Consider the following 27,113-nt stretch of genomic DNA (forward strand, 5'->3'; position numbering starts at 1 on the left):
ACATAGAATTTCAGTCACACACAAACCAACAGCAATGTTGAGGAGAGTACTTTGCAGACGAAAAGAACTACCCAAGCTATAACACAAGACTAATGTGGTCTACAAAATCCAATGTAGGGACTGCAGTAAATATTACATCGGCAAACTGGGAGAAAACTATTCCCAAGGATCCAAGAACACCAACTAGCTGTTAAGTGCATGATCAACTCTCCCTGGTCTCTGCCCATGAATCAATTGTACAATGTCTCCTCGTATGGTGACAAAACATTTGCAAGTAAAATGCCAAGACCGAAGAACAACTTAACCCAACTTTCAACTACCAGAGCTACACATCTGAATTATTTCCATAGCATAAATTTTCAAAGCTGCTTAAAAGTAGTGGGTTTGGAATGGCAGAGATACAAATCCAAACATCCTTGCTCATTGAACCTATCCTGACTCCCAGAGTAATTCTGTCATTCCCATTCTCTTACTTCCTTGTAATCTATTTTATTTATTTATTTGTTTAATTTAGCAGTACAGCACTGAATAGGCCCTTCTGGCCCTTCAGCAACCCCACAACCCTGACTAACCCTAACCAAATCATGAGACAATTTACAAGGACCAAATAGCCTATGTGGTATGTGTTTGGACCATGGGAGGAAACTGGAGCACGCGGGAAAACCCACATATTCCATAGGGATAACATACAGGGACTCCTTACAGAACAGCACCAGAAATGAGCTCCGAACTTCAAGCCATAATAACATCGTGCTAACCGTTGAGTTAACATGGCACCTAGTTGTCTTCCAGTGCTCCATCAATTCTCCTCTGGTGGATAGAAACTTCATTGATCTCAAGGAAATTATAGTGTCACAGTAGGGAATACAAGTGCACAGATACACAAGTATATAAATATTAGAAGAGAAGTAAGAAAGAATAAAAAATAAGTTACCTCATACAGTCTCACAGGAAGGGGTCATCACTTCCCCGCTATAGGTTGACTCGTTATAGAACCTAATGGCTAAGGGTAAGAATGACTTTGTATCGTGCTCTTTGGAATAGCACGGTTGTCTTAGTCTATTACTAAAAGTGCTCCTCTATTCAACCAGGGTAGCATGCAGAGGGTGAGAAATGTAGTCCAGAATTGCCAGGATTTTCTATCACAGCTTCCAGTGTCCAGTTTGACTCCTATAACAGAGCCAGCCTTTATTAAGCCTGTTGGCATCATCTGTATTGATGCCATTTCCCAGCACACCAACACATAGAAGATTGTACTGGCATCAACATACTGGCAGAACATGTGAAGGAGAACCCTGCATATTCCAAGAGATCTCAATCTCCTCAGGAAGTAGAGATGGCTCTGGCCCTTCTTGTACACAGCCTCTGTGTTGATGCTCCACTCAGGTCTGTCATCCAGGTGCACCCCCAGGTACTTGTAGGACCTCACCATATCCACTTCCTCACTGTCAGTAGTAACACGGAGCAGTGCAGGCTTAGTTTTCCCAATGTCCATCACCATCTCATTTGTCTTGCTGATGATTCAGCTTGCACCATTTGACAAATTTCCCACCAGGGCCCTGTATTCATCTTCCCATCCTCCCTTTATACACCCAACTATTGCTGAGTCATCAGAGAATTTCTGCAGATGATGTGACTCAGTGTTGTATCTAAATCCAAGGTATACAGGGTAAACAATACAGTCCCCTGTGGGGCCCCAGTGCTGCTGAAAGCCATGTCTGACACACACAGCTCAGAAGCCTGTCATCCCACACCTCAGCCCCCCACCAGTTTACAGTAGCCAAATAAGACCATAAGACAAAGGAGCAGAAGTTGGCCATTCGGCCCATGGAGTCTGCTCCGCCATTTTATCATGAGCTGATCCATTCTCCCATTTAGTCCCACTCCCCCGCCTTCTCACCATAACCTTTGATGCCCTGGCTACTCAGATACCTATCAATCTCTGCCTTAAATACACCCAATGACTTGGCCTCCACTGCCGCCTGTGGCAACAAATTCCATAGATTCACCACCCTCTGGCTCAAAAAATTTCTTCACATTTCTGTTCTGAAAGGTTGCCCTTCAATCCTTAAGTCATGCCCTCTCGTACTAGACTTCCCCATCATGGGAACCAACTTTGCCACATCTACTCTGTCCATGCCTTTCAACATTAGAAATGTTTCTATGAGGTCTCTCCTCATTCTTCTAAACTCCAAGGAATACAGTCCAAGAGCAGACGTATGTCTGGAACATACGAGGAACATACGTTCCTCGTATGTTAACACTCTCATTCCCGGAATCATTCTAGTGAATCTTCTCTGTACCCTCTCCAACGTCAGCACATCCTTTCTTAAATAAGGAGACCAAAACTGCCCACGGTACTCCAAGTGAGGTCTCACCAGCACCTTATAGAGCCTCAACATCACATCCCTGCTCCTATACTCTATTCCTCTAGAAATGAATGCCAACATTGCATTCGCCTTCTTCACCACCGACTCAACCTGGAGGTTAACCTTAAGGGTATCCTGTATGAGGGCTCCCAAGTCCTGTTGCATCTCAGAATTTTGAATTCTCTCCCCATTTAAATAATAGTCTGCCTGTTTATTTCTTCTGCCAAAGTGCATAACCATACACTTTCCAACATCGTATTTCATTTGCCACTTCTTTGCCCATTCTTCCAATCTATCTAAGTCTCTCTGCAGACTCTCTGTTTCCTCAGCACTGCTGGCCCCTCCACTTATCTTCGTATCGTCAGCAAGCTTAACCACAAAGCCATCTATTCCATAATCCAAATCGTTGATGTACAATGTAAAAAGAAGCGGCCCCAGCATGGACCCCTGTGGAACACCACTGGTAACTGGCAGCCAACCAGAATAGGATCCCTTTATTCCCAAATAAACTATCAACCAACATGTATTTGGGATGTGGAAGAAAATGGAAGCACCTTGGTGTAAGCATCATCACATGGAAAATGTGCACAATCCACACAGGCAGTCCTGGAGATCAGCTGGCAGTACTAATCTCTTGTTGTTAGGTCGCATCTGGAATTTCCAGTTGGCGGACAATTTCCCTCCATGCCACTCTGTCCCGACACTTGTCCTGGTTCCGTTAACGTTGTTGTTTTGATCCTTTATTGAGACAGACATATTGGGAAATCATGTACTTGGCAGGTTGCAACAGTGGTTTGCCTTTGCCTTCTGCTGGGTGAGTTTAAAGAGATCACCACCTCTCTTCTTGGTCGATCATCTGCTTGCAAAGCAACCATTGTCTTCCAAGGTCGTAGCTCTTCCGCCTTCCCCACCAGTCTCCTGCTGGGTCCGCCATTGGCCATCACTTGTAACCCCGAGCAAGGGACCTTTACCAGATGCTATCAGCTGGGTCAGCTGGACCTGGGGCGAATCGCAAGGGAAGGGTTGCCCACACCCTTAGGCCAACTTAAGGCCCTGCTACTAATCTCTGCACCACCTAAATGGCTTGTCCCCTTATATAAATTGTAGAAATCTTTTGGATACAGTTCCAGAGTGTATATGCAATTTAAAAGATTGCTCATTGATGTTTTTCACCTATCAATGCCAGATATTTTAAAACTACCTGTGAAATTTTGTTAATTATTGGCAGAAATTGTTTAGTGCTTGGTTACTTTTGCAACTTGCATGCTATTGGTTACTAATTAATATAATTAACGTAATTTTTGTTTTTCTTATGAATGCTGCTCATCTGATACTATGATGCTGCTGCAAGTAAGTTTTTTCATTGGACTTATGTATATGGCAAACTCACCTTTGACTTTACTATTGGAATTAGTGTTCCTTTTCTGTCTACATGTCCCATCTTTGCCTTCAATTACCCTCTTCCCTGCTCTTGGGTCACATCCTGTACAACATCTGGCATGAAAACTTCACAAAGGATGTATATTCAAAGCCAGTGTAATCAATTCAGCCCATCAAGTGAATGCCAACTCCCAACAAAATGTGCAAATCAGTCCTTTTCCTCCCCTTCTATTTCTGTACAATTATCTTCTCTCACATGCCTACCAATTTCTGTTTGATTGTTTTTCTTTTGCCAATTGCCTGCACCAGGGGTGAACTTACTGTAGGTAATTAGTTAACCAAATTGTCTTAAGCACAATGGAGGAATCCATGCAGTCACTGGTCTATCATGGACATTTCATGTGTACAAGCTTTCCCCTTGTTTCGAACACCCAAATTATGAATACCTCTACACATGAACAAGCTTCCATTATATTATTACATTCAAAAAGCCAATGATCATTCCTACGAACAGCAGAATTAATTTTTCTTCTCTCTTCACTTTCAGAAATTGTTTATTATTATTATTATTATTATTATGTGTTTTGATACCTTCATGACAATACAATGGAGGTATGGTTACCATGTTGAATGATTTTGTGTATTTTCCAGACAATGGACAAATTTGACTTATGGGCATTAGTAAAAATGGAATCTGTTCATTACCTACAAATAGGCTATAGGTCATCCCTGTTCCTGATTCTTATGGTATAATCACTTGTATTGGGTGATTTTTGTGTGTCTTCCCATATATAGACAAATGGAACACATTTGTTAAGTAGGGTTGGAGTATACAGCACCCAAGATTAGGACTGAACCCAAATGCCAGGAGCTGCACCACCTATCTGGACCCTACGATATTAATGAACAACATAGTCATAGAGATTGTAGCACCATTCTCCATTTCAACAATAAGGAACTTACTTTGATAATTATCATAGTCTGACCTATTTTATTCTCCACACATTTCCATCAATTTCTCCCTCATCAACACACCACAGGCAATTTGCAAGGGCCCATTACCTTTGGGATGCGGGAAGATGTCCATATGGTTGGGGGAGAATGTGTAACCTCCACACAGACAGCACCAAAGGTCAGGATTGAACTGGGATCTCTGGAGCTCTGAGGCAGTGACTCCACCAGCTGTACCACTGTGCATCCTATATAAATAACCAAACCTCCAGGAATATTTCCTACTAGCTGCCAATTTATGACTGAATTTATGGCTGTATCTACCTCTCTTGGTCCATTCTGGTAGTGGGCATTCCAAGAAATGGTACGATGTAGACATGTACAGAATTGAAATAGGCCCTTCTGTCCATGTGGTTCATGCTGACTAAAAGTCTATCCAAACAGAGTTTATAGACCTAAGGCAGCTCCATCATGGGCACAACCTTCCTCACCATTGAGGATGCCTTCAAGAAGTGGTGCCTAAACAAGGTGACATCCATCATTAAAACCCCTCACAGTTGGAGACATGCCCTCTTTTTATAACCATCAGGGAGAAGGTACAGTGGACCGAAGACCCACTCTCAACATATCGGGGACAGTTTCTTCCCCCTCCATCATCAGATTTCTGAACGGTTCAGGAACACTGTCTTGTTAGTTTTATGTCTTATATCTTTGTAACATGCTGTTGCCCAAAACAACAAATTTCATGTCATACAAGACAGTGAGAGTGAACTTGATTCTGATATCCCTCTAAACCTTTCCTATGCTGAACCTGTCCAAGTGTCTTTGAAGCATGTATGTATACAAAACAAATACACAATTTTAGTGTTTGAGCAATATTCTCCCACATTTCCCCTCTTTATTGCTTGTACATTGTGACAGAGACGCAACATAAAGAATTTTACTCTTTTGGATGTAAGAAATAAAATAAATACAAATAATTGTACCTGTTTCTACAACTTCCTCTGAAATTAAAACACAAAATGTTTGAAATTCTTTCGAGAAGGATCTTAGACCTGAACCATCGTTCTACTCTCTCCATGACTTGCTGGGTGTTTGCAGTGTTTCAGAAATGACTGCAGCTGGGCTGACAAATCACCAAACACGTTTATTTATCTCTGATACTTTGCTTTCCTCTACACGATACACTGAATGCATACTCAGCACCTATTACGAGCAAAGCCCGGAATCAGCATTTGCAGCCTCCCTGCTCCTTTGAGAGCCCTTAGCAGTGTGCGCGCGCATGTGTAGCGGACGCCACTCGTTGCCATGGAGCGAAAGGATGTCTTGACCAATAAGGTAAACCCGCCGCCCGGCATGCTGTCAATCATCTTGTCGGCTTGGTGGTCAGACGGAGAACCGGTGAGCTGTCCGGCGTGCAGGCAAGATAGCAAAATGATCCAAAGAATCCCGGTAAGACTTATATGGGTGCATCTTTACCAATGCACTCGTTTTGGATCAGAATTGTACATAACGAGTTGCTATTGCATGTCTCCACTGTTCAAATAATGCATTATTTGGTGACAGCTTTTGTCTGAATGTCGATAGTTTCCTCAATTTCCCCAAGTAAAACCATGCTGGAATTTTCAGGATGTGACCATTTATGCGCGGTTGCCTCTATCGGTGCTCTGGAAGTGAACTGGGCTTGGGTGGGTGAAATACACAAAGGAATCGACACCATAAAGAAGCTTAGAATCGGAGCTTTACCGATCACACTAAAAGCTCTTTAACAAATTTTATATCATGTCTGCTGACAGGCAAACGGTAGGAGTTTAATTGATGGTTGTTTCGCAGAGATACAATTCACAACGGGGAAAAATCCATCAGTAAAAAATAAATACAATTGTTTTTAACTGACGTATTAACTTGATACCGCCCCCCGTCTCTTATTCCTATTCATTGTGAGTTTAACATCTACGCCCAATGATTTTTCAGTTACCTCTGAATATATTTTAAGAAGGAAAAGCCAAATAAAATCTCAGAATGCGAAGCCGGGCAAGTTTTAGTGTCAGCGCTTTGCCCTAATGAATAGAAGTGGCACTATGAAGTATTTCGTCATAATCAATGCATTAAGTGACCCACTTTTCTAAAGGAGGATCGGGGACATTTGAGCGTCCAGCTGGCTGGCGTCTCTCTCACTATTGTTTTTTTTTGTTTTGAAACCCTGTACCTAATCGGGATTCTAGTTACAGCAGTGAGACCAGAGATGCATTGCAAATAGCGAAACGTGGTATTCGCCCATTTGATTGATAAATACGAAATTACTTTAGTGCCAGCTCCAGAGCAGAAATAGATAGTGGTAGCAGGCAGCACAGTTCAAAAATCAGAACTCTTAAAGAACTCGGGGGCCGAGCAGTATCATATGTCCGATGACGGTTTGTTAATTGGGACCATCCCTATCAATTCGAGGATGATTGTCATAAATGTTGACATATATTTTACATCCACAGATTTTGCTTGACTGTTTGGTTCTGACAGCACTGTTTAGGTTCTAGTTTCTGCAGTCTCTTTCACCTTCATACAACCGCACTATGGAACTCACCGATGCTTGGAAAATAAGTCAGCGCTACCTGACATAAATGGGTTCAGCCCTGTCCATCACGGGTAAAGCCCTCTCAGCCATGGAGCACATCTTGCTGAAACACTGTTTAGGAAAGCAGCATCTATCATCAGGGATCCCTACCACTCATGCATGCTCTTTTCTTGCCGCTGCTATCAGGTAGAAGGTACAAGAGCCTCAGGACTCGCACCACCAGGTTCAAGAACAGTTACTACCCTACAACCATCAAGCTCTTGAACACGAGGAAATCTGCAGATGTTGGAAATTCAAGCCACACACATCAAAGTTACTGACGAACGCAGCAGGCCAGGCAGCATCTCTAGCGAGAGGTACAGTCGATGTTTCCGGCCGAGACCCTTCGTCAGGACTAACTGAAAGAAGAGCTAGTAAGAGATTTGAAAGTGGGAGGGGGAGTGGGAGATCCGAAATGATAGGAGAAGACAGGAGGGGGAGGGATGGAGCCAAGAGCTGGACAGGTGATTGGCAAAAGGGGTATGAGAGGATCATGGGACAGGAGGCCCAGGGAGAAAGAAAAGGGGGGGGGAAAACCCAGAGGATGGGCAAGGGGTATAGTGAGAGGGACAGAGGGAGGAAAAGGAGAGAGAGAAAAAGAATGTGTGTATATAAATAAATAACAGAATAACAGCACCTTATATTAAGATGAAGCCACACTCAGGTTGGAGGAACAACACCTTATATTTCTTCTGGGTAGCCTCCAACCTGATGGCATGAACATTGAACTTCTCAAACTTCCACTAATGCCCCACCTCCCCCTCATACCCCATCCATTATTTATTTATATACACACATACTTTCTCTCTCTCCTTTTTCTCCCTCTGTCCCTCTCACTATACCCCTTGCTCAGCCTCTGGGTTTTCCCCCCTCCCCCTTTTCTTTCTCCCTGGGCCTCCTGTCCCAATATCCTCTCATATCCCTTTTGCCAATCACCTGTCCAGCTCTTGGCTCCATTCCTCCCCCTCCTGTCTTCTCCTATCATTTTGGATCTCCCCCTCCCCCTCCCACTTTCAAATCTCTTACTAGCTCTTCTTTTAGTTAGTCCTGACGAAGGGTCTCAGCCCGAAACGTCGACTGTACCTCTTCCTAGAGATGCTGCCTGGCCTGCTGTGTTCACCAGCAACTTTGATGTGTGAAGCTCTTGAACAAATGGGTCTTGCCCTTCCATTGAGATGTTCCCACAATCAATGATCTTAATTTAAGGACTCTATCTCATTATTTCATATTCTTGTTATTATTGCTATTATATTTGCATGTGCATAGTTCATTATCTTCTGCACTCTGGTTGATATTTTAATGAATACGTTATGGTTACTATTCTATAGATTTGCAGATTATGCCCACAAGAAAATACTGTGGCATGCAAAAGTTTGGGCACCCCTGGTCAAAATTTCTGTTACTGTGAATAGCTAAGCGAGTAAAAGATGAACTGATTTCCAAAAGGCATAAAGTTAAAGATGACACATTTCTTTAATATTTTAAGCAAGAAAACGTTTTTATTTCCATCTTTTACAGTTTCTTTCTTTAAATCTTTTTATTGAATAAGTATACAAAAAGGTAAGCCATAAAGGCACTAATACACTGTTAGAATATAATAAAATTACAGGAGATATTAATACAAAAAAAATGATACAAACAATGTAATTTAAACATAACATACTAAGGTAACATAATAGTATACTAATTTTTATATATATATATCTCAATAGAGAAAAGGAAAAAAAAAAACCCCAAAAAAACCCACCGTGCAACTAAACTAAAAGCAAAGCAAAGCAATGGGCTAACTTGGAACCAAGCAGAGTTAAAAAACTTAAAATCACGTCCTCAATCCCGACCTCCATTAAAAACAGTAAAAAAAAACAAGAAGGGTATATAAATATGGAGCAAAAAAAAAGGAGAAAAAAAATTACATTAAATGAAAATATTGAATAAAAGATCTACAGGCCTGTTCAAATTTAAGTGAGGAATCATAAAGATTGCTTCTAATTTTCTCCAAATTCAAGCATATTATCATCTGAGAAAACCAAAAAAAGGTAGTTGGAGCATTAAGCTCTTTCCAATGTTGTAAGATACATCTTTTCACCATTAAAATAAGAAATGCAATCATTCTACGGGCTGAAGGGGAAAGATTACTGGAACTTTTAGGTAGTCCAAAGATAGCAGTAATAGGGTGAGGAGAGATATCTATATTCAATACCTTGGAGATAATATTAAAAATGTCTCTCCAAAAAGATTCCAGAGTAGGACAAGACCAAAACATATGAGTTAAAGAGGCTATCTGCCCCGGACATCTATCACAAAAAGGATTAATATGAGAATAAAAGCGAGCTAGTTTATCTTTGGACATATGTGCTCTATGAACAACTTTAAATTGAATTAGGGAATGTTTAGCACAAATAGAGGACGTATTGACTAATTGTAAAATCTGCCCCCAATCATCCACAGAAATGATAGACCCCAATTCCTGTTCCCAATCTACTCTAATCTTATCAAATGGAGCTTTCCTAAGTTTCATAATAATATTAAAAATCTTAGCCGATGCACCTTCCTGACATGGATTAAGGTTAATTATAGTATCTAAAATGTATGTAGAAGGAAGCATTGGAAAAGAAGAAAGTATAGTACTTAGGAAATTTCTAACTTGTAGATATCTAAAAAAATGTATTCTTGATAAATTATATTTATTAGATAATTGTTCAAAAGACATAAGGGAACCATCTAAAAATAAATCCAAAAACCGTGAAATACCCTTAGTCTTCCAAATTTGAAAAGCACGATCCGTAAAAGAGGGAGGAAAAAATATATTACCTAAAATAGGAATCGCTAGCCCAAATTGGTTAAGATCAAAAAATTTTCTGAATTGAAACCAAATACGTAAGGTATATTTAACTATCGGGTTAAATACCTGTTTGAGGCGTTTCAAATCAAAAGGAAGAGAGGAACCTAAAATAGAGCCAAGTGTATAGCCCTGAACAGATTGTAATTCCAATGCTACCCATTTAGGAATGCATAGTATATCCTGGTCAAGTAACCAAAATTTCATATGTCGAATATTAATTGCCCAATAATAAAATCTAAAGTTGGCTAATGCTAAACCTCCATCTCTCTTAGCTTTCTGTAAATGTATTTTACCCAGTCTCGGGTTTTTATTTTGCCAAATAAATGAAGAAATTTTTGAGTCAACTTTATCAAAAAAAGATTTTGGAACAAAGATTGTTAATGCCTGAAATATATATAGAAATTTTGGCAAAAAAACATCTTAACTGCATTAATACGACCAATCAAAGTTAAATGTAAAGGAAACCATTTAGATAAAAGTTGAGTAATATGGTCAATTAAGGGTAAAAGTTAATCTTAAATAAATCTTTGTATTTCCAAGTAATTTTAATTCCAAGATATGAAAAATAATTATTAATCAATTTAAATGGAAAGTTATGATATAAGGGAAGTTGTTTATTAATCGGGAAAAGTTCACTCTTACTAAGATTTAATTTATAACCTGAAAAGAGACTAAATTGTGCTAATAACTCTAAAACAGCAGGGATGGATTTTTGAGGATTAGAAATATATAAAAGTAAGTCATCAGCATAGAGTGATATTTTATGGGACTTTAAGCCCCGAGTTATCCCAGTAATATTTGGAGATTCTCGAATGGCAATTGCAAGAGGTTCTAATGCAATATCAAATAATAAAGGACTAAGAGGACAACCTTGTCGAGTGCCTCGAAAAAGAGGGAAAAAAAGTGAGCTTAGAGAGTTAGTACGGACCGAGGCCACAGGAGAATGATATAACAGTTTGATCCAGGATATAAATTTCGAGCTAAAATTAAACATTTCAAGCACCTTAAATAAGTAAGGCCATTCTACTCTATCAAAAGCTTTCTCAGCATCTAAAGAGATAACACACTCAGGAACATTTTGTGAGGGGGTATAAACAATATTTAACAGTGTGCGAATGTTATAAAAAGAGTAATGACCTTTAATAAAACCCGTTTGGTCTTCCGAAATAATAAAAGGAAGTACTTTTTCTAATCTGTTTGCTAATAACTTAGAAAAAACTTTAGAATCAACATTTAATAAAGATATTGGTCTATAAGATGCACATTGAGCAGGATCCTTCTTTAATATTAGAGAGATTGACGCTCTATTGAAAGATTCGGAAAGTTTACCAAGTTTTAATGAAGCCTCGAAAACCCTACAGAACCAAGGAATTAATGAAGGTGCAAAACATTTATAAAATTCTACGGTAAACCCATCAGGAGCTTTCCCCAAATTCATAGAGGAAATAACATTCTTAATCTCATCAGTGGTAATGGGAGTATCTAACATAGAAGACATATCCTGTGAAATCTCAGGGAAGTCTAGGTTATCTAAAAAATCATTAATATATTTAGAGTCTCGAGGAGACTCTGATTGATATAAGGAAGAATAAAAATCACAGAAGGTTTGATTAATCCCCGCATGATCAAGTATCAGTCGGTCATTTTGATTATAAATCTGATTAATTTGAGATTTAGCATAATTAGACTTCAATTGGTTAGCCAGCAGTTTGCATCTTTTACAGTTTCAAAATAACAAAAAAGGAAAAGAGCCTGAAGCAAAATTTTGGGCACGCTGCATGGTCAGTACTTAGTAACACCCCCTTTGGCAAGTATCATAGCTTGTAAACACTTTCTGTAGCCAGCTAAGAGCCTTTAAATTCTTGTTTGGGGGATTTTTGCCCATTCTTCCTTGCAAAAGGCTTCTAGTTCTGTGAGATTCTTGGACGTCTTGCATGCACTGCTCTTTTGAGGTCTATCCACAGATTCTCAATGATGTTTAGGTCAGGGGATTGTGAGGGCCATGGCAAAACCTTCAGTTTGCGCCTCTTGGGGTAGTCCATTGTGGATTTTGAGGTGTGTTTAGGATCATTATTCTGTTGTAGAAGCCATCCTCTTTTCATCTTCGGTTTTTTTACAGAAGGTGTGATGTTTGCTTCCAGAATTTGCTGGTATTTAATTGAATTCATTCTTCCCTCTACCAGTAAATGTTCCCCGTGCCACTGGCTGCAACACAAGCCCAAAGCATGATCGATCCACCTCTGTGCTTAACAGTTGAAAAGGGGTTCTTTTCATGAAATTCTGCACCTTTTTTTCCTCTAAACATACCTTTGCTCATTGCAGCCAAAAAGTTCTATTTTAACTTCAGTCCGCAGGACTTGTTTCCAAAATGCATCAGGCTTGTTTAGATGTTTCTTTGAACCTTTTGAATAGAACTTTTTGGCCATGGCCCTCACAGTCCCCTGACCCAAACATCATCGAGAATCTGTGGATAGACCTCAAAAGAGCAGTGCATGCAAGATGGCCCAAGAATCTCACAGAACTAGAAGCCTTTTGCAAGGAAGATTGGGCGAAAATACCCCTAAACAAGAATTGAAAGGCTCTTAGCTGGCTTCAAAAAGTGTTTACAAGCTGTGATACTTGCCAAAGGGGGTGTACTAACCATGCAGGGTGCCCAAAGTTTTGCTTCGGGCCCTTTTCCTTTTTTGTTATTTTGAAACTGTAAGATGGAAATAAAAAAGTTTTCTTGCTTAAAATATTAAAGAAATGTGTCATCTTTAACTTTATGCCTTTTGGAAATCAGTTCATCTTTTACTCGCTTAGCTATTCACAGCAACAGAAATTCTGACCAGGGATGTCCAAACTTTTGCATGCCAGTGTAAATCTCAGGGTTGTATATGGTGACGTATATGTAATTTTATAATAAAATTTAGGATGAATTTTGAGCAGTATACAAATAACGAGAACATCTCTGAAGGCTACAATATGGTCGTCAAGTCACTTCTTATCGTCATTTTGACCGTAACTGCTGGTACAGTACACAGTAAAAACGAGACAACATTTTTCGGGACCATGGTTCTACATAAACAATACAAAAACTATACTGAACTACAGAAAAACAACACAAAACTACACTAGACTACAGACCTACCCAGGACTGCATAAAGTACACAAAACAGTGCAGACATCACAATAAATAATAAACAAGACAATAGGCACAGTAGAGGGCAGTAGGTTGGTGTCAGTCCAGGCTCTGGGTATTGAAGAGTCTGATGGCTTGGGGGAAGAAACTGTTACGTAGTCTGGTCATGAGAGCCCGAATACTTTGATGCCTTTTGGCAGATGGCAGGAGGGAGAAAAGTTTATATGAGGGGTGCGTGGGGTCCTTCATAATGCTGTTTACTTTACGGATGCAGCATGTGGTGTAAATGTCTGTAATGGTGGGAAGAGAGAACCCAATGATCTTCTCAGCTGACCTCACTATCCACTGCAGGGTCTTGCGATCCGAGATGGTGCAATTTCCGAGCCAGGCAGTGATGCAGCTGCTCAGGATGCTCTCAGTACAACCTCTGTAGAATGTGGTGAGGATGGGGGGTGTGGGAGATGGACTTTTCTCAGCTTTCGCAGAAAGTAGAGACACTGCTGGGCTTTCTTTGCTATGGAGCTGGTTTTGAGGGACCAGGTGAGATTCTCCACCAGGTGAACACCAAGAAATTTGATGCTCTTAATGATCTCTACGGAGGAGTCGTTGATGTTTAGCGGAGAGTGGTCGTTCCGTGTCCTCCTGAAGTCAACAACCATCTCTTTTGATTTGATTACATTCAGAGACAGGTTGTTGGCTTCATACCAGTCTGTTAGCTGTTGTACCTCCTCTCTCTATGCTTCCTCATTCCTTCCTTGAAGCTTCTTTGTTTTAATCTAATCCATCAAATTCCACTCCCCCTCACCCACCAACATTTGAAATCCCACCCACTTGAGTGTCAAAGACGGGAGTAGGATTTGGCAGATATATCTGGCTTTTTGTCTCCTGAAAGATCATATGTTTCCTGAATCTCGAGATCTGCACTTATCCATACAATTCATCTCAATAGTGGAAAGATTTTGGATGTCAGCTTACCATGGCTTGTCTAACTAAATTTCTGGTTCTAGGATGTTGATAGAACAGGATTCAGTGGTGGCAATGCTGTTAAATGTCAAGGGGCATGATTAGAGATGGACATTGCCTGACACTTGCTTGGCAAAGAAATTTCTTTCCACTTTTTAGCCAAGGCCTGAGTGTTGCTAATTTTTGTCAGTAAAAACATGGGGTTATTCAGTATATAACCACTTGACAAATGGGACTGAACATGTACAATCCCTGAATGACCGTCCCTATTTCTGACCTTATGTTGGAGAAAAATGGATGGTGGAGCAGCTGTTGATAATTGGAACTGTGACTTTGCACCAATGATTTCCTGTAGGGATGCCATGAAGCTCAGATGATTGACCTTAACCAACAATAGCACATTATGCTGGGGATAACTTCAGCCATTGGAGAGATTTCCCTGATTCTTACTGAACTTAATTGACATCAGTGGCAATTATACTCAATTCACTACTGGCATGTGACTTTTTTGGCTGTAATTAGTGATGAAACCAGCTGTTCCTGGCAGCAACCAAATATTGGTGAATTATATGCCTCTTCATAACGCTGACAACACCTTCTGTCACTTTCATGTTTGCAAGAAGCTTGCTGAGACTGAAACTTGTGAGATTGTTTTTTCTTTATTGATGGGATGTACCTGGTCAATTTCCACATTGCTTGATGTCTATCAGTGTTGTTGTTGCATTGGAACAGAGGTATCATTTTATCAAGTGGAGAGAAAGCATTCCTAAAAATATTAATGCTTAGCAAAGTACAATAAGAGCTGGGAGTAAATGCTGGAAATACTTGGCAGATTAAGCAGCATCTTTGGAAGGAATTCTAGCTGGATAAACTTCTATTGTTAGATATCAGTTGAAATATGGTGCTCAGTTTTGCACGCCTCATTGTAGGAAGGATGAGGAACCTTTAGAGCAGGTGCAGAGGAGGTTTACCAGGATGCTGCCTGTTTTGGAGAGCAAGTTTTATGAAAATAGGTTGAGCTATGTAGAGCTTTTATCTTTAGAGCAAAGGAGGTGACTTGATAGAGATGATGAGAGCCACAGATCTAGTGGACAGCCAGAGACTTTTTCCCCAGTGTGGAAATGGCTAATACAAGGGGGCATAATTTTAAGGTGATTAGAGGGAAGTATAGGGGGGATGTTAGAGGTAAGCTTTTTTCACAGAGAGTGGTGAATGTGTGGAACACCCTGCCAGGGTTGGTGGAAGGGGCATTTAAGAAACTCTTAGATAAACACATGGATGATAGAAAAATGGAGTGTTATGTATGAGGGAAGGGTTAGATTGTTTGAAAGGACAGCATAACATCATGGGTCAAAGGGCCTGTACTGTACCTTAATGTTCTATGTTTTTGAAGTTAATATCCCTACTCCAGAAGGCTAACACACCATATGCTTTCTTAACAACCTTATCAAATTGCATGGCAACTTTGAGGGATCAGTGGATGTGGATCCCAAGATGCTTCTGTTCCTCCACACTGCCAGGAATCCTACCATTAACCCTGTATTCTACCTTCAAATGAGGATTTACAAAATGAACCTATGTTCTATGAAATTTCATGCAGCAGAGACTGTGCACAGGCAATAATGTAATCTTCACAAAATTGAATCTAATGTTTAATAACCTCAATAAAAATTGCCTTTCACATTAGTTGTTCAACCCATGAATTTACATCACAAGGTATTGTATAGGACCAAGCATGTTAGCATTTGCAATATCATCTTGCAGAACTTTGCTACTAATCCTAATTAATAAGAGATGAATATCTCGTGATATGGTAGCAACAGGTCATCTATCCATGGTGGATAGTGAATTCTGCCATTGAGGATGTCTAACCTAAAAATAACATTACACTCCTTGCTGTATTGTAGAGTTTTTTGTTTATTATCATGTTAGTTATATTTTATTTTCCTTTTGAATTCTTACTACTTATGCTGTACATCAGAAAGATTGTAAGCCCATTCAGGCAGATATAAAGGATTCCATGCTATTATTGGTAAAGTAGCAAGGAGTTCTTCTGATGTTTTGGCCAATTAGTTGCTCATTTGCCTTCCCTGCTACGAGTTGTTCCATGTTGTGCGCAGTTTAGACCAGTCTCATTGCTTGGAGATTGTACTAAGCACTACACTCACAAGCTCGGTAACCCATGCAGGGAGATTTTAAAGGTAAAATTCACCCTCACAAAACCTGCCTTTAGCATTCATTGCAACACAGACAAAATGGTGGAGAAACTCAACGGGTCAGGCAGCATCTATGGAAATGAATAAACAAGACTGAACTGGAAGGGACAATATGCCAGAATTAAAAAAGGTGGTGGGAGGGGAAAGGGGATAGTAGAAGGTGAAGCCAAGTGCGTGGGAAAGCATCATTGGAAGGAAATAAACAGTCAACGTTTTGGGCTGAAACCCTTAATCAGGACTCAGCCCAAAATGTTGACAGTTTACTCCCCTCCTTAGCTGCTACTTGACTTGCTGAGTTCCTCCAGCATTTTGTGTGTATTGCTCAAGATTTTCAGCATCTGCAGAATATCTTGTAGTTACAGTACAATCCTTGTTTGCCTGTGAACTATACACAAAACAAAGGTGATTTAATGAAAATGTTCTAAACTCAGAAAAAATTCTCTGCTTCCTGGGGTCATAGTGAGCCATTAAGATGCACAGAATGGAAACAAGCCCTTCGACGCACTGACTCTGTGCTGACCTTCAAGTATCTATTTACGTTAATTGTACCTTATTCTATTCTCTCTACTTCCCCATCAGCTTCCCAGAAACCCCCTGAACCCTCATATTCCAGCACTAACTACACTGGTAGGGCAATTTACAGTGACTAACTACCAGCCCACAGGTCTTTGGCATTTGGGTTTAAGCTGGAGCACCAAAAACATGTGGAGAACATGCAAACTCCACACAGACAGCACAGAAGTAGGTATTTAACACCTATCTTATCCTCAGCTTTCTCTCCTCAAATGTATCTACATATGCACTGCCTCAAGAAGGCAGCATCTGCCAGCAAAGATCCTCACCATCCAGACCATGCCATTATCCTGCAATTTCCATCAGGCAGGAGGTACAGAACCCTGAACTCCCCCATACCAGGTTACTTTCCTACATTTCTTCATTTCTTGAACCAATCAACGCAACTGTAATCACTTCCTCAGAACAACACTAAGACTACCATGCATTGTACATTGTTATTTTTGTTGCAATTGTGTTCTTTCTTGGATAATTTTGTATAGTTTATATTTAATTTGTGTTTTTCTTGTGAATGTCTCTCTGGTGGTGTGTGCCTTTATTGCTAATGTAAGTTTTTCATTGCACCTGGATATACATGTACTTGATCATATGACAACAAACTGGACTTTGAATTTAACAGTGCCTTCAGTTTCAATTGCACTGTCAGGAGGAGGACCCATTTCTCCTGTCTGTGAGTGGAGGGGTCCCTCCAAGTTGTTACAATCATAAGAACTTCAGTCAAAGGATATGAAAAAGTTAGTTTTACCTGAAGTATTACAAGGAAGAACTTTTCTAGTTGACTTGTAGTGGATGCATTTTGTTTGTGGACAGCATAGGTGAGTCTTATCAGAATCAGGTTGTGTATCACTGGCATGTTGTGAAATTTGTTGCTATGTGGCAGCAGTACATTGTAATTTACAGTTTTTATTATTGTGTATTGCAATAAGAAATATATTCAAAAAGAAGATTAAATTAAATGTCCTGAAGACAGGTCTAGCCCGAAACATCATCTCTTTATTCACTTCCGTTACTGCTGCTAAGTTCCTCCACCATTTTGTGTGTGTTCTTTTAAATTAAATAAGTAGAGTGCTCCCATGAACTTGAAACTGCTCAGCCTTTCCACTTCTGATCCCTTGATGAGGACTTGTGTGTGTGTGTGTGTGTGTGTGTGTGTGTGTGTGTGTGTACACTTCCCTTTCCTGAAGTCCACAATCAATTCCTTGTTTTTATTGATGATGAGTGCAAGGTTGTTGCTGTGGCACCACTCGACCGGCTGATCTATCTCACTCCTGTATGCCTCGCACAATGATAGGGAAGGCATCAGGGTGCCTGTTTCGTGCCTGTTGCTTATTGAAGTACACATGGTTGTGATGATGGATTTCAGCTATGGTAGCCCTGAATGGGAATATTTGATGATTTCCATCGTAGCTTCATGCAAACAGTCACACTTTAGTGGTGCCATTTCATTGTAGTGTTAGAAATATAAGGTCAAGGATTTCTTTTGTTTGTCACTGCAAACAGCTGTGGTGATTTATTCCAGGAGATCACCTCGGTTTTTTGCACCTCCTTTGCTCTGTGTGCCTGGAATACAGGCCTCTTGCTCCCTACCTCATTTATAAGGTCAGTGAGATTGAAATCAGAGAAAGGTTGTGGGAGAGGCGTTCAGACTGGTAGATATTCCCTCCTTTAAAATGCCTCACTCATCCATATGATCACAACTGTACACTTGCTGCAGTGCTGTACCCAGTAAAGAACAGGTCAGAGCCCTGATATCATTCAGCACAGTAGTGATGGCAGTAACTATCGAGATTCCCATTTATAGCCCTCCTAGGCAGAATCTGATACTGCAAGCATACCTATCAATTTGCACTAGGATTGCAATTGATCTAACTTCAATTCTGCAATAGGAAGGATTAAATTCACAGCATGGGATCAACTGTCAACTGGAATTGATCTCATTTATTGCCAAATGAATTTTATAATGCAAGCACTTACTTCTTGAAGGGTTTCTCTGTTATTTCATGATCCAGTTTTTCTTTTAAGCTCTGTAAAATGCCCGGAACTTTGACCAAAGTTTGGGCTCTTAGCTTTCTGTTTTGCTGATTGTCATTGTGATTTGCTACTCAACATTTGAGACAGCTTTCCTTCAGGCCAGTTGTACCCGCTCAATGATTCATTGCTGGCCTCAAAACCCATGTCAAGATGTGATGCTGAATCCAAACTGCTGGAAACTAGCAAGCAATGCCTAGGCATTGGAAGGTGACAGTAACTCAAATAACCACAGGTTATAACAGTGGTGTGTAAAGGAGCATCTCTGAATGCACAATATGTTGAATCTTGAAGTAAATGGGCTACAGCAGCAGAAAACGACAAACATACACTCAGCGGCCACTTACCTCCTGTGCCTAATAAAGTGGCCATTGAGTGCTTTTACATTAGGATGAACAGTTTACAAAGATATTTTAATTATGTTACACTATCCCTTATTGACTTTTTCACCACTACTCTCTATGAACCTTTTAGGTTTATGGCTCTTTCAAAGCCTTTTGTTAGTCAGTAGATAATGTTTGTATGGGGAAGTGTTCGTAAGTGTTTGTAAGTCTATTTTTTATGTCTTCTCATTGGTTAGCCTGCCAACTTAAAAGACTAAAGCCTGGCTTTATTTGTCACATGCACACCTAAACGTTCAGTGAAATGCTTTGCCCACAGCAACAACCAGCATAGTCAGAGATGAGCTGGGGGTAGCCTGCTTTAATCCATGCATTTTCTCTGTAAACATCTCTCAATGCCTATTAGGACAACACTCGTCTGTTTTCTTCCCAATATGACCAGTGACCCAGATTACTTCTGTTCCCATTCTCACATAATTTCCTCTGAAGTCCTCCCATGAACCAAACTTTTGAAAACCAGACTAAAGCTTTCATACTGGGCTCTGGAATCATTTTAGGTATCATAATTGATGATAGTGGTTAGCACGATGCTATTACCACTCGGGCCATTGGAGTTGAGAGTTCAATTGTAGTGTCCTCTGAAAGGAGTTTGTACATTCTTCCCCATGGAATGCATGAGTTTTCCCCGGGTGCACCAGTTTTCTCCCACTGTCCAAATACATACCAGGTAGATTAACTGGTCATTGCATCTCTAAATTCTAGTGAAGGACTTGGAGGTGTTAGGAATGAAAGGGTTACCATATGAGGAATGTCTGGCAGCACTTGGGCTGTATTCCCTGGAGTTCAGGAGAATGAACACGTGGCCAAGTGGTTAAGGCATTGGACTAGCGACCTGAAGGTCGTGAGTTCGAGCTCCAGCCAAGGGAATGTGTTGTGTCCTTGAGCAAGGCACTTAATCACACATTGCTCTGCGATGTTACTGGTGCCAAGCTGTATGGGTCCTAATGCCCTTCACTTGGACAACACTGGTGTCATGGAGAGGGGAGGCTTGCAGCATGGGCAACTGCTGTTCTTCCATACAACCTTGCCCAGGCCTGCGCCCTGGAGAGTGAAAACTTTCCAGGAGCAGATCCATGGTCTCGCAAGAGTAACGGATGCCAGGAGAATGAGAGGGGATCTCATTGAAACATTTCGAATGTTAAGAGGCCTGAACAGATTAGATACGGCAAAGTTATTTCCCATGGTAGGGGAGTCTAGGTCAAGACTTCAGGATTGAAGGATGTAAATTTAGAACAGAGATGCAGAGAAATTACTTTAGTCAGAGGGTGGTAAATTTGTTCTATTTGTTGCCATGAGCGACTATGGAGGCCAAGTCATTGGATGCATTCAAGGCAGAGATGGATAGATTCTTGATAAGCTGGTGCATCGAAGGGTAAGGAGAGAAAGTAGAGGAGTAGGGATGACTGGAAGAATTGGATCAGCCCATGATTGAATGGGGAGCAGACTCTGGACCAAATGGCCTACTTCTGCTCCTATGTCTTATGGTCTAAGCATAAAAAAAAAGTCCAACCAAATGACTGTAAATGAACAAAATTAATGCAGGCTCCTAGTGCAGATAATGGACTGCCAACATACAATGCTTTCAATGATTGCATCCTCCAAATCTTCATTTTCATTGTAACATGCAAGATGATTGTTGACACCTTCATAATTCTTAATTTCTTGAAGTAGTGAAATTGTTTCATTTTCACTCCTGGCCTTTTCTGGCATCTCCAAGCCTGAATGCTTGAAATCGCGATGACCAAAACAGTTCTGAATGATCTTACTGCCTATTTCTCACCAACCATCAGTGACAAAAATCACCGATTTTGAACACAAATACACATAACTGATGCTATTTAAAAAACTGATCACTTTAAGCACGGTGTAGTGTCACACAAGTGCATGCAATTGATGCTGGACGTTAGTTAGCTGATGTATCTTCGACAACAATCTCATGCCCCATTTAAGCGGTATATTGTCACAATTAAACAAAGGAAATTGTTGCTATTTTCTCAATTTAGTTTTTGTTCTTTAATAATTGTCCTAAATAAACTTCGGCCCCTTTTAATCCAATAGCCAATTAACCATAATCCACTAACAAGAGAAAGTCTGAGATTCTGGAAATCAAAGTAATACACACAAATTGCTAGAGGAACTCAGCAGCCCAGGCAGCATCTATGGAAAAGAGTACACAGTAGACGTTTCAGGCTGGGACCCTTCATCAGCCCTAAACAAATATCATCTTCAGAGTTGAGGTGCAGTAACCTTACTTGAGAGCAGAATATGTTGCAACTACACTTCAGAAGGACAAAGCTATATTTGCTAGAGTGCAGACAAGGGTGCAAAATGTAAAATGAGGTCAACTATAAGAGACCGTTGGAGAATCTTAAGTTTAACCTTCTTGAAAGAAAGACAAAATGGAACTTCTAAAATAGAAAGCCTTCCTTTCTACTAATCTCTCTCAGCTGTGAACAGGTTGCATTTACAAGTTTGCTTAATTGCTTCCTCATGGTTAACATTCACCAAGCAATTCAAAGCTACCAAATGCTGCTTGGTCCAATGTTTCCATTCCAGCATGCATGTCAATGTCAGAGAAATATATAATGTACCTGACTACTGCTGTATGGTCCCTCATCTCTAATGTACTCCACAGCAGGCATCTACATGCAGAACAAGCTACTGCTCCACAGCCCAGATGAAGTGTGTTTAATTCTAAACACAGATATTCTCTGTGTGGAGTTTGCACATTCTCCATGTGACTGTATGGGTTTCCTCCTGCCTCTTGGTGTACCTGTTTCCTCCCAAATCCAAAGGCATGCTGGTTTTTAAATTGCTTCTATTGTAGAGGGAAGCAGTGGAATCTGGGAGGTTTTGGTGGTAATGTGGGCCGAATAGGATTTGTGAATGGGTCAATGTGCACTTGGGCTGAAGTACCTGTTTCTGTGCTGTGTTGCTTTGTTTCAAGGAAGAGTAATCGGAATGGATTCAAATCAGCCATAAAATCTCTTTACTTATAAACTAGCCAGACCTATCTATACCTATATTGGCTTCCTTACCCATATGCCTTAGTCTCCACCCAAACAGCCTCCATACCCCTTTATTACCTGTGGTCTATGCTTCAACTCAGGCACCTCATTGGAAACCCACTTACCATCCCCCAATGACAGCCTCCTCAAAACATCTAATTTCCATCTGATCATGGTCTTGTGAAGTGCAAGGCCCCTCAGAGGCAAGTCTTACTGAAAGACCGAGTCAGTGAAACCATGTCACCCACCACCTCTGCCTGACCTCCTGGCCAACTTGTCTGTTGAAGAGGATGTTTGTGGATTTATCTGACATTTTAAAGATAGAAACAGACTTAATATTTTAAATAATTGGAAATATAAATCTAACATACTAGAAAACACTTTGAAATAATGTACCTATATTAAAGCACATAAATCAAAGAAATTGTTTGACATTCCTTACAGATTTTCCTTTCCACTGAAATAAATGGATTCACTGAACCGATTTTAGGTCTAACCTACTGTAGGTTAAGCAGGCAGCTTGTGTAGAGTCATATAGCACAGAACCAGGCCCCTTGACTGACTGTGTGTCCATCAAATGCCCATCTGTACAAATCTGATTTACCAGCACTTGGCAATTCAAGAGCTCATCTCAGTACTAAAATGAATGTGAGAGTACCTCCCTGTATCCAGAATGTTTCACATTGCAGCCACCTTCTGGGTGAGAAAAAAAAAATCTCAGATATCCTCCAGCCCTCTTCCCCTTTGCCCTTTGATTTTAGGCATTTCCATTATGGGGGAAATAAATTTCCCACTACCCACCTTATTTATGTCCTATATTATTTTGTATCCATCTATGAGCAACCCTTAGCCTCCCCTGTTCCAGTTAAAACAAACCCAACTCATCCAGTCTTTCTTCATAACTGAAATATTCCATCCCAAATAACTGTCAGCTCTGCCCAGATTGCACTTTTGGCCCAACACTGGATGATCATGCTCAGCTAATGGACTACACAGGTTGTTCATCCTCAGATTGCAGGGTACTTGTGAGCAGTGATTATTTGTGTAGCTTTTTGCATCTGCTGCATTCTGCGTAGTAGTACTGACATTCCTCATAGTTACAGCACCAAATGCCAACAGCATGCCCATCTCTCCTGAACTGTGGTGTCGACACAGGTAAATGGATTATAAAGTTAGGCTTGGATTTTCACCCTTCTTTCTGATTAGTAACAGCTGTGGAATCATACAACACAGAAACTGATTCTGTGGCCTTAACATGGCCATGGTGTCCAAGATGTGCTTCCAAGCAATGTCTAGACAGAAACCTGCCTGGGCAAACAAATTGTGTTACCATTGCTCACATACACCAGACCAATGCAGGTTTAAAGGTGAAACTTGCACAAAATGTGTCAAAGTAGGACACATACAAAGAGCTTGTCAGGCAAACAAAAATAAATGGACTGCACGGGGAGGAGAAAAAGATGCAATTTGAAAAAGAGGTCTGCATACTGTTGATGAAAAATCTGATAATGATGAGAGTGACACAGGACTGGGTAGCCTTAATCTTTACAAAGTAAGAACCAACGGGAGACAAGTAATATGGCTTGCCCCAGAAGTGAACAGCAAATTAATTAAAGTGGAAAGGACACTGGTTTCGCTGTTTCAGTCATTTCACAAAAGCATTTCAAAGACACTGAAATGAAGCCTGCAGGTATCCAACTTATACTGGAGAAAAGATAACTCCTGTGGGAATGACATTCGTAACAGGAAAATACAACAACCAACAAGACACATTGAGCTTGTACGTGGTAAAAACAGAAGGCTTTGCTTGGCTGAGACAACTTCAACTTGATTGGAGATCCATCCACCATTTGTGTGCCACATCCCCTGTAATAAAGTCAACTGAAAGCAAATCAAAGTACTGGATGATGCCACAGGAGTGTTCAAGGATGGCATTAGAAAATTCAAACATATCAAGGGAAAATAGTGTTAATTGAAAATCCCACACACAAGTTTTTCAAAGCCCATCCAGTTCCTTATCATCATCATCAGGTGCCATGCCCAGTTTGAGCTTTGACTGCCATGGCCCACACACTCCTGTTTCAGGTCAAGTGGATCAATTCATTGGTATTCATTTCCAGTTCTCTGGCTGCTGTCTCCATCATCATTTATCTTTGCCTCCCTCTTGCTTTCTTCCCTTCAATCTTGCCCATAATTACTGTGCATTCTAACTCCTCTTTCCTAATCACATGTCCAATGAAGTTACATTGCCTTTTCATGATCTCATACATTATTTCTCTTTTTGTGTTTGCTCTGTTCATGACATCCTCATTAGACATTTGTTTCGTCCATGATATTCTTTGCATCCTCCTCAAAAACCACATCTCTGCTGCTACAATTCATTTCCTCATGTTACTAGATATTGTCCAACATTCTGAGCTATAGAACATAACTGGATAAACATAACATCTCGGTACTCTGAGGCGGGTTGTCATGCCTAGTTTAGTATTGGTCGATAATACTCTTCATTCTCACAAAGGTGTCTTTTGCCATCTCTATTCTTCTTTTGATGTCCATGTTGCACCTGCCATCTGATGTCACCCAGCTTCCTAAGTAGCAAAGGTTCTTTACTTGTTTTATGTCTTCCCCATTTATTCTCAGTCTGCAGATAGGATTCTCCTTCTTTTTGGATATCACCATACATTCTGTCTTTTTGCAATTGATAGATAGACCCATTTTTGCACTTTCTTCAACAATTATATCAATTAAGTTTTGTAGTTTTTCCTCCATACTTGCAATTAACACAGTGTCATCTGCCTGCATATCTAAAATTATTGATGTTTTCACTGCCAACTTTGATTCCCAAGATTTCTGTTATTTTTTGTAATATTGTTTCACTGTACACATTAAATAAATCAGGGGAGAAAACACACCCTTGTCTAACACCTCTCTTGATTTTCGTAAACTTACTCACTTCTCCATCTATTCTTACAGCGGCAGTTTGTTCCCAGTACAGATTTCTGATTAGGTGGAGGTCTTTCGAATCTAGATCTAGAGTTTTCTGTAATATTTCAAATACTGTAACTTACTGTGCTTCACTTTATCAATTGCTTTTGTGAAGTCAATAAAACAAACAAATCTTTTTGCACTTGAATAGCTCGTTCTGATTGTAACCTTAACATCAATATTGCGTTTCTTGTACCTTTGTCTTTCACAAAACCACATTGTTCTTTGCCTATTTCAGCTTGTATCTTACTTTTAGCTCTTGTCATCAAAATTCTTAGAAGTATCTTGGTGATATGACTCATTAAACTTATGGTCCTATGTAATTCACATTCTATTGCTCCAGCTTTCTTAGGAAGAGTGATAAATACTGATTTTTTTCATCTCTTCACAAGATCACAAGACAACGGAGCAGAAGTAGGCCATTCAGCCCATCGAGTCTGCTCCGCAGCTCCCCCATGAGCTAAACTATTCACCCATCTAGTTCCAATTTCCGGCTTTTTCCCCATATCCCTTGACACCCTGACTAATTAGATAACTGTCAATCTCCTCCTTAAACACCCTCAATGATCGGGCCTCCACAGCTGTATGTGACAACGAATTCCACAAATCCATGACCCTCTGGCTAAAAAAATTTCTCCTCATCTCTGTTTTAACTGGATACCCTCTAATTCTAAGACTATGGCCTCTTGTCCTGGACTCACCCACCAAGGGAAACAACCTTTCCATATCTACTCTGTCCAACCCTTTCAACATTGGAAATGTTTCTATGAGATCTCCTCTCATTCTTCTATACTCTAATGAATACAATCCAAGAGCCGACAGACACTCCTCATATGTTAGCCCCTGCATTCCAGAAATCATCGTCGTAAATCTTCTCTGAACTCTCTCCAACATCAGTACATCCTTTCTAAGATAGGGGGCCCAAAACTGCACACAGTATTCCAAATGAGGTCTCACTAATGCCCCACAAAGCCTCATCAACACCTCCTTACTCTTATAGACTATTCCTCTTGAAATGAATGCCAACATAAGATTCGCTTTCCTTACCACCGATCCAACTTGGTGGTTAACCTTTAGGGTTTCCTGCACGTGGACCCCCAAGTCCCTTTGCACTTCCGATTTTTGAATTTTCTCCCCATCTAAATAATAATCTGCCGGATTATTTCTTCTTCCAAGATGTACAACTGTACATTTGTCAACGTTGTATCTCATCTGCCATTTCTTTGCCCACTTTCCTAAACTGACTAAGTCTCTCTGCAACCTTTCCGTTTCTTCAACACTTCCTGCTCCTCCACCTATCTTGGTGTCATCCGCAAATTTAGCCACAAAACCATTTAATCCATAATCCAAATCATCGATATACATCATAAAAAGAAGCGGCCCCAACACCAACCCCTGCGGAACACCACTAGTAACCAGCAACCAATCAGAATAAGATCCCTTTATTCCCACCCTTTGCTTTCTGCCTATCAGCCAATGCTCCACCCATTTGAATATCTCTCCTATAATTCCATGGGCTCTCATCTTATTAAGCAGCCTCATATGCAGCACCTTATCGAAGGCCTTTTGAAAATCCAAATACACAACATCCACAGCCTCTCCCTTGTCAATCTCATTCGAGATTACCTCAAAAAATTCCAATAGGTTGGTGAGGCAGGATCTTCC

The 27,113-nt window shown here is 40.4% G+C and overlaps 1 protein-coding gene across 1 annotated transcript in view; it reads left to right on the forward strand.

Moving 5' to 3' along the window:
* The first annotated feature begins 6,079 nt into the window (after positions 1 to 6,079).
* elovl2 (ELOVL fatty acid elongase 2) overlaps positions 6,080 to 27,113 on the forward strand; it is a 142,170-nt gene continuing 121,136 nt past the window's right edge. Inside the window, exon 1 of the mRNA XM_063069981.1 lies at positions 6,080 to 6,152. Within this exon, the coding sequence (XP_062926051.1) occupies positions 6,135 to 6,152 (18 nt within the window). The 5' untranslated portion in view covers positions 6,080 to 6,134. The remainder of the gene's footprint in view (positions 6,153 to 27,113) is intronic.

Source organism: Mobula hypostoma, chromosome 17, assembly GCF_963921235.1.
Source record: "Mobula hypostoma chromosome 17, sMobHyp1.1, whole genome shotgun sequence".
NCBI classification, from domain to species: Eukaryota; Metazoa; Chordata; class Chondrichthyes; order Myliobatiformes; family Myliobatidae; genus Mobula; species Mobula hypostoma.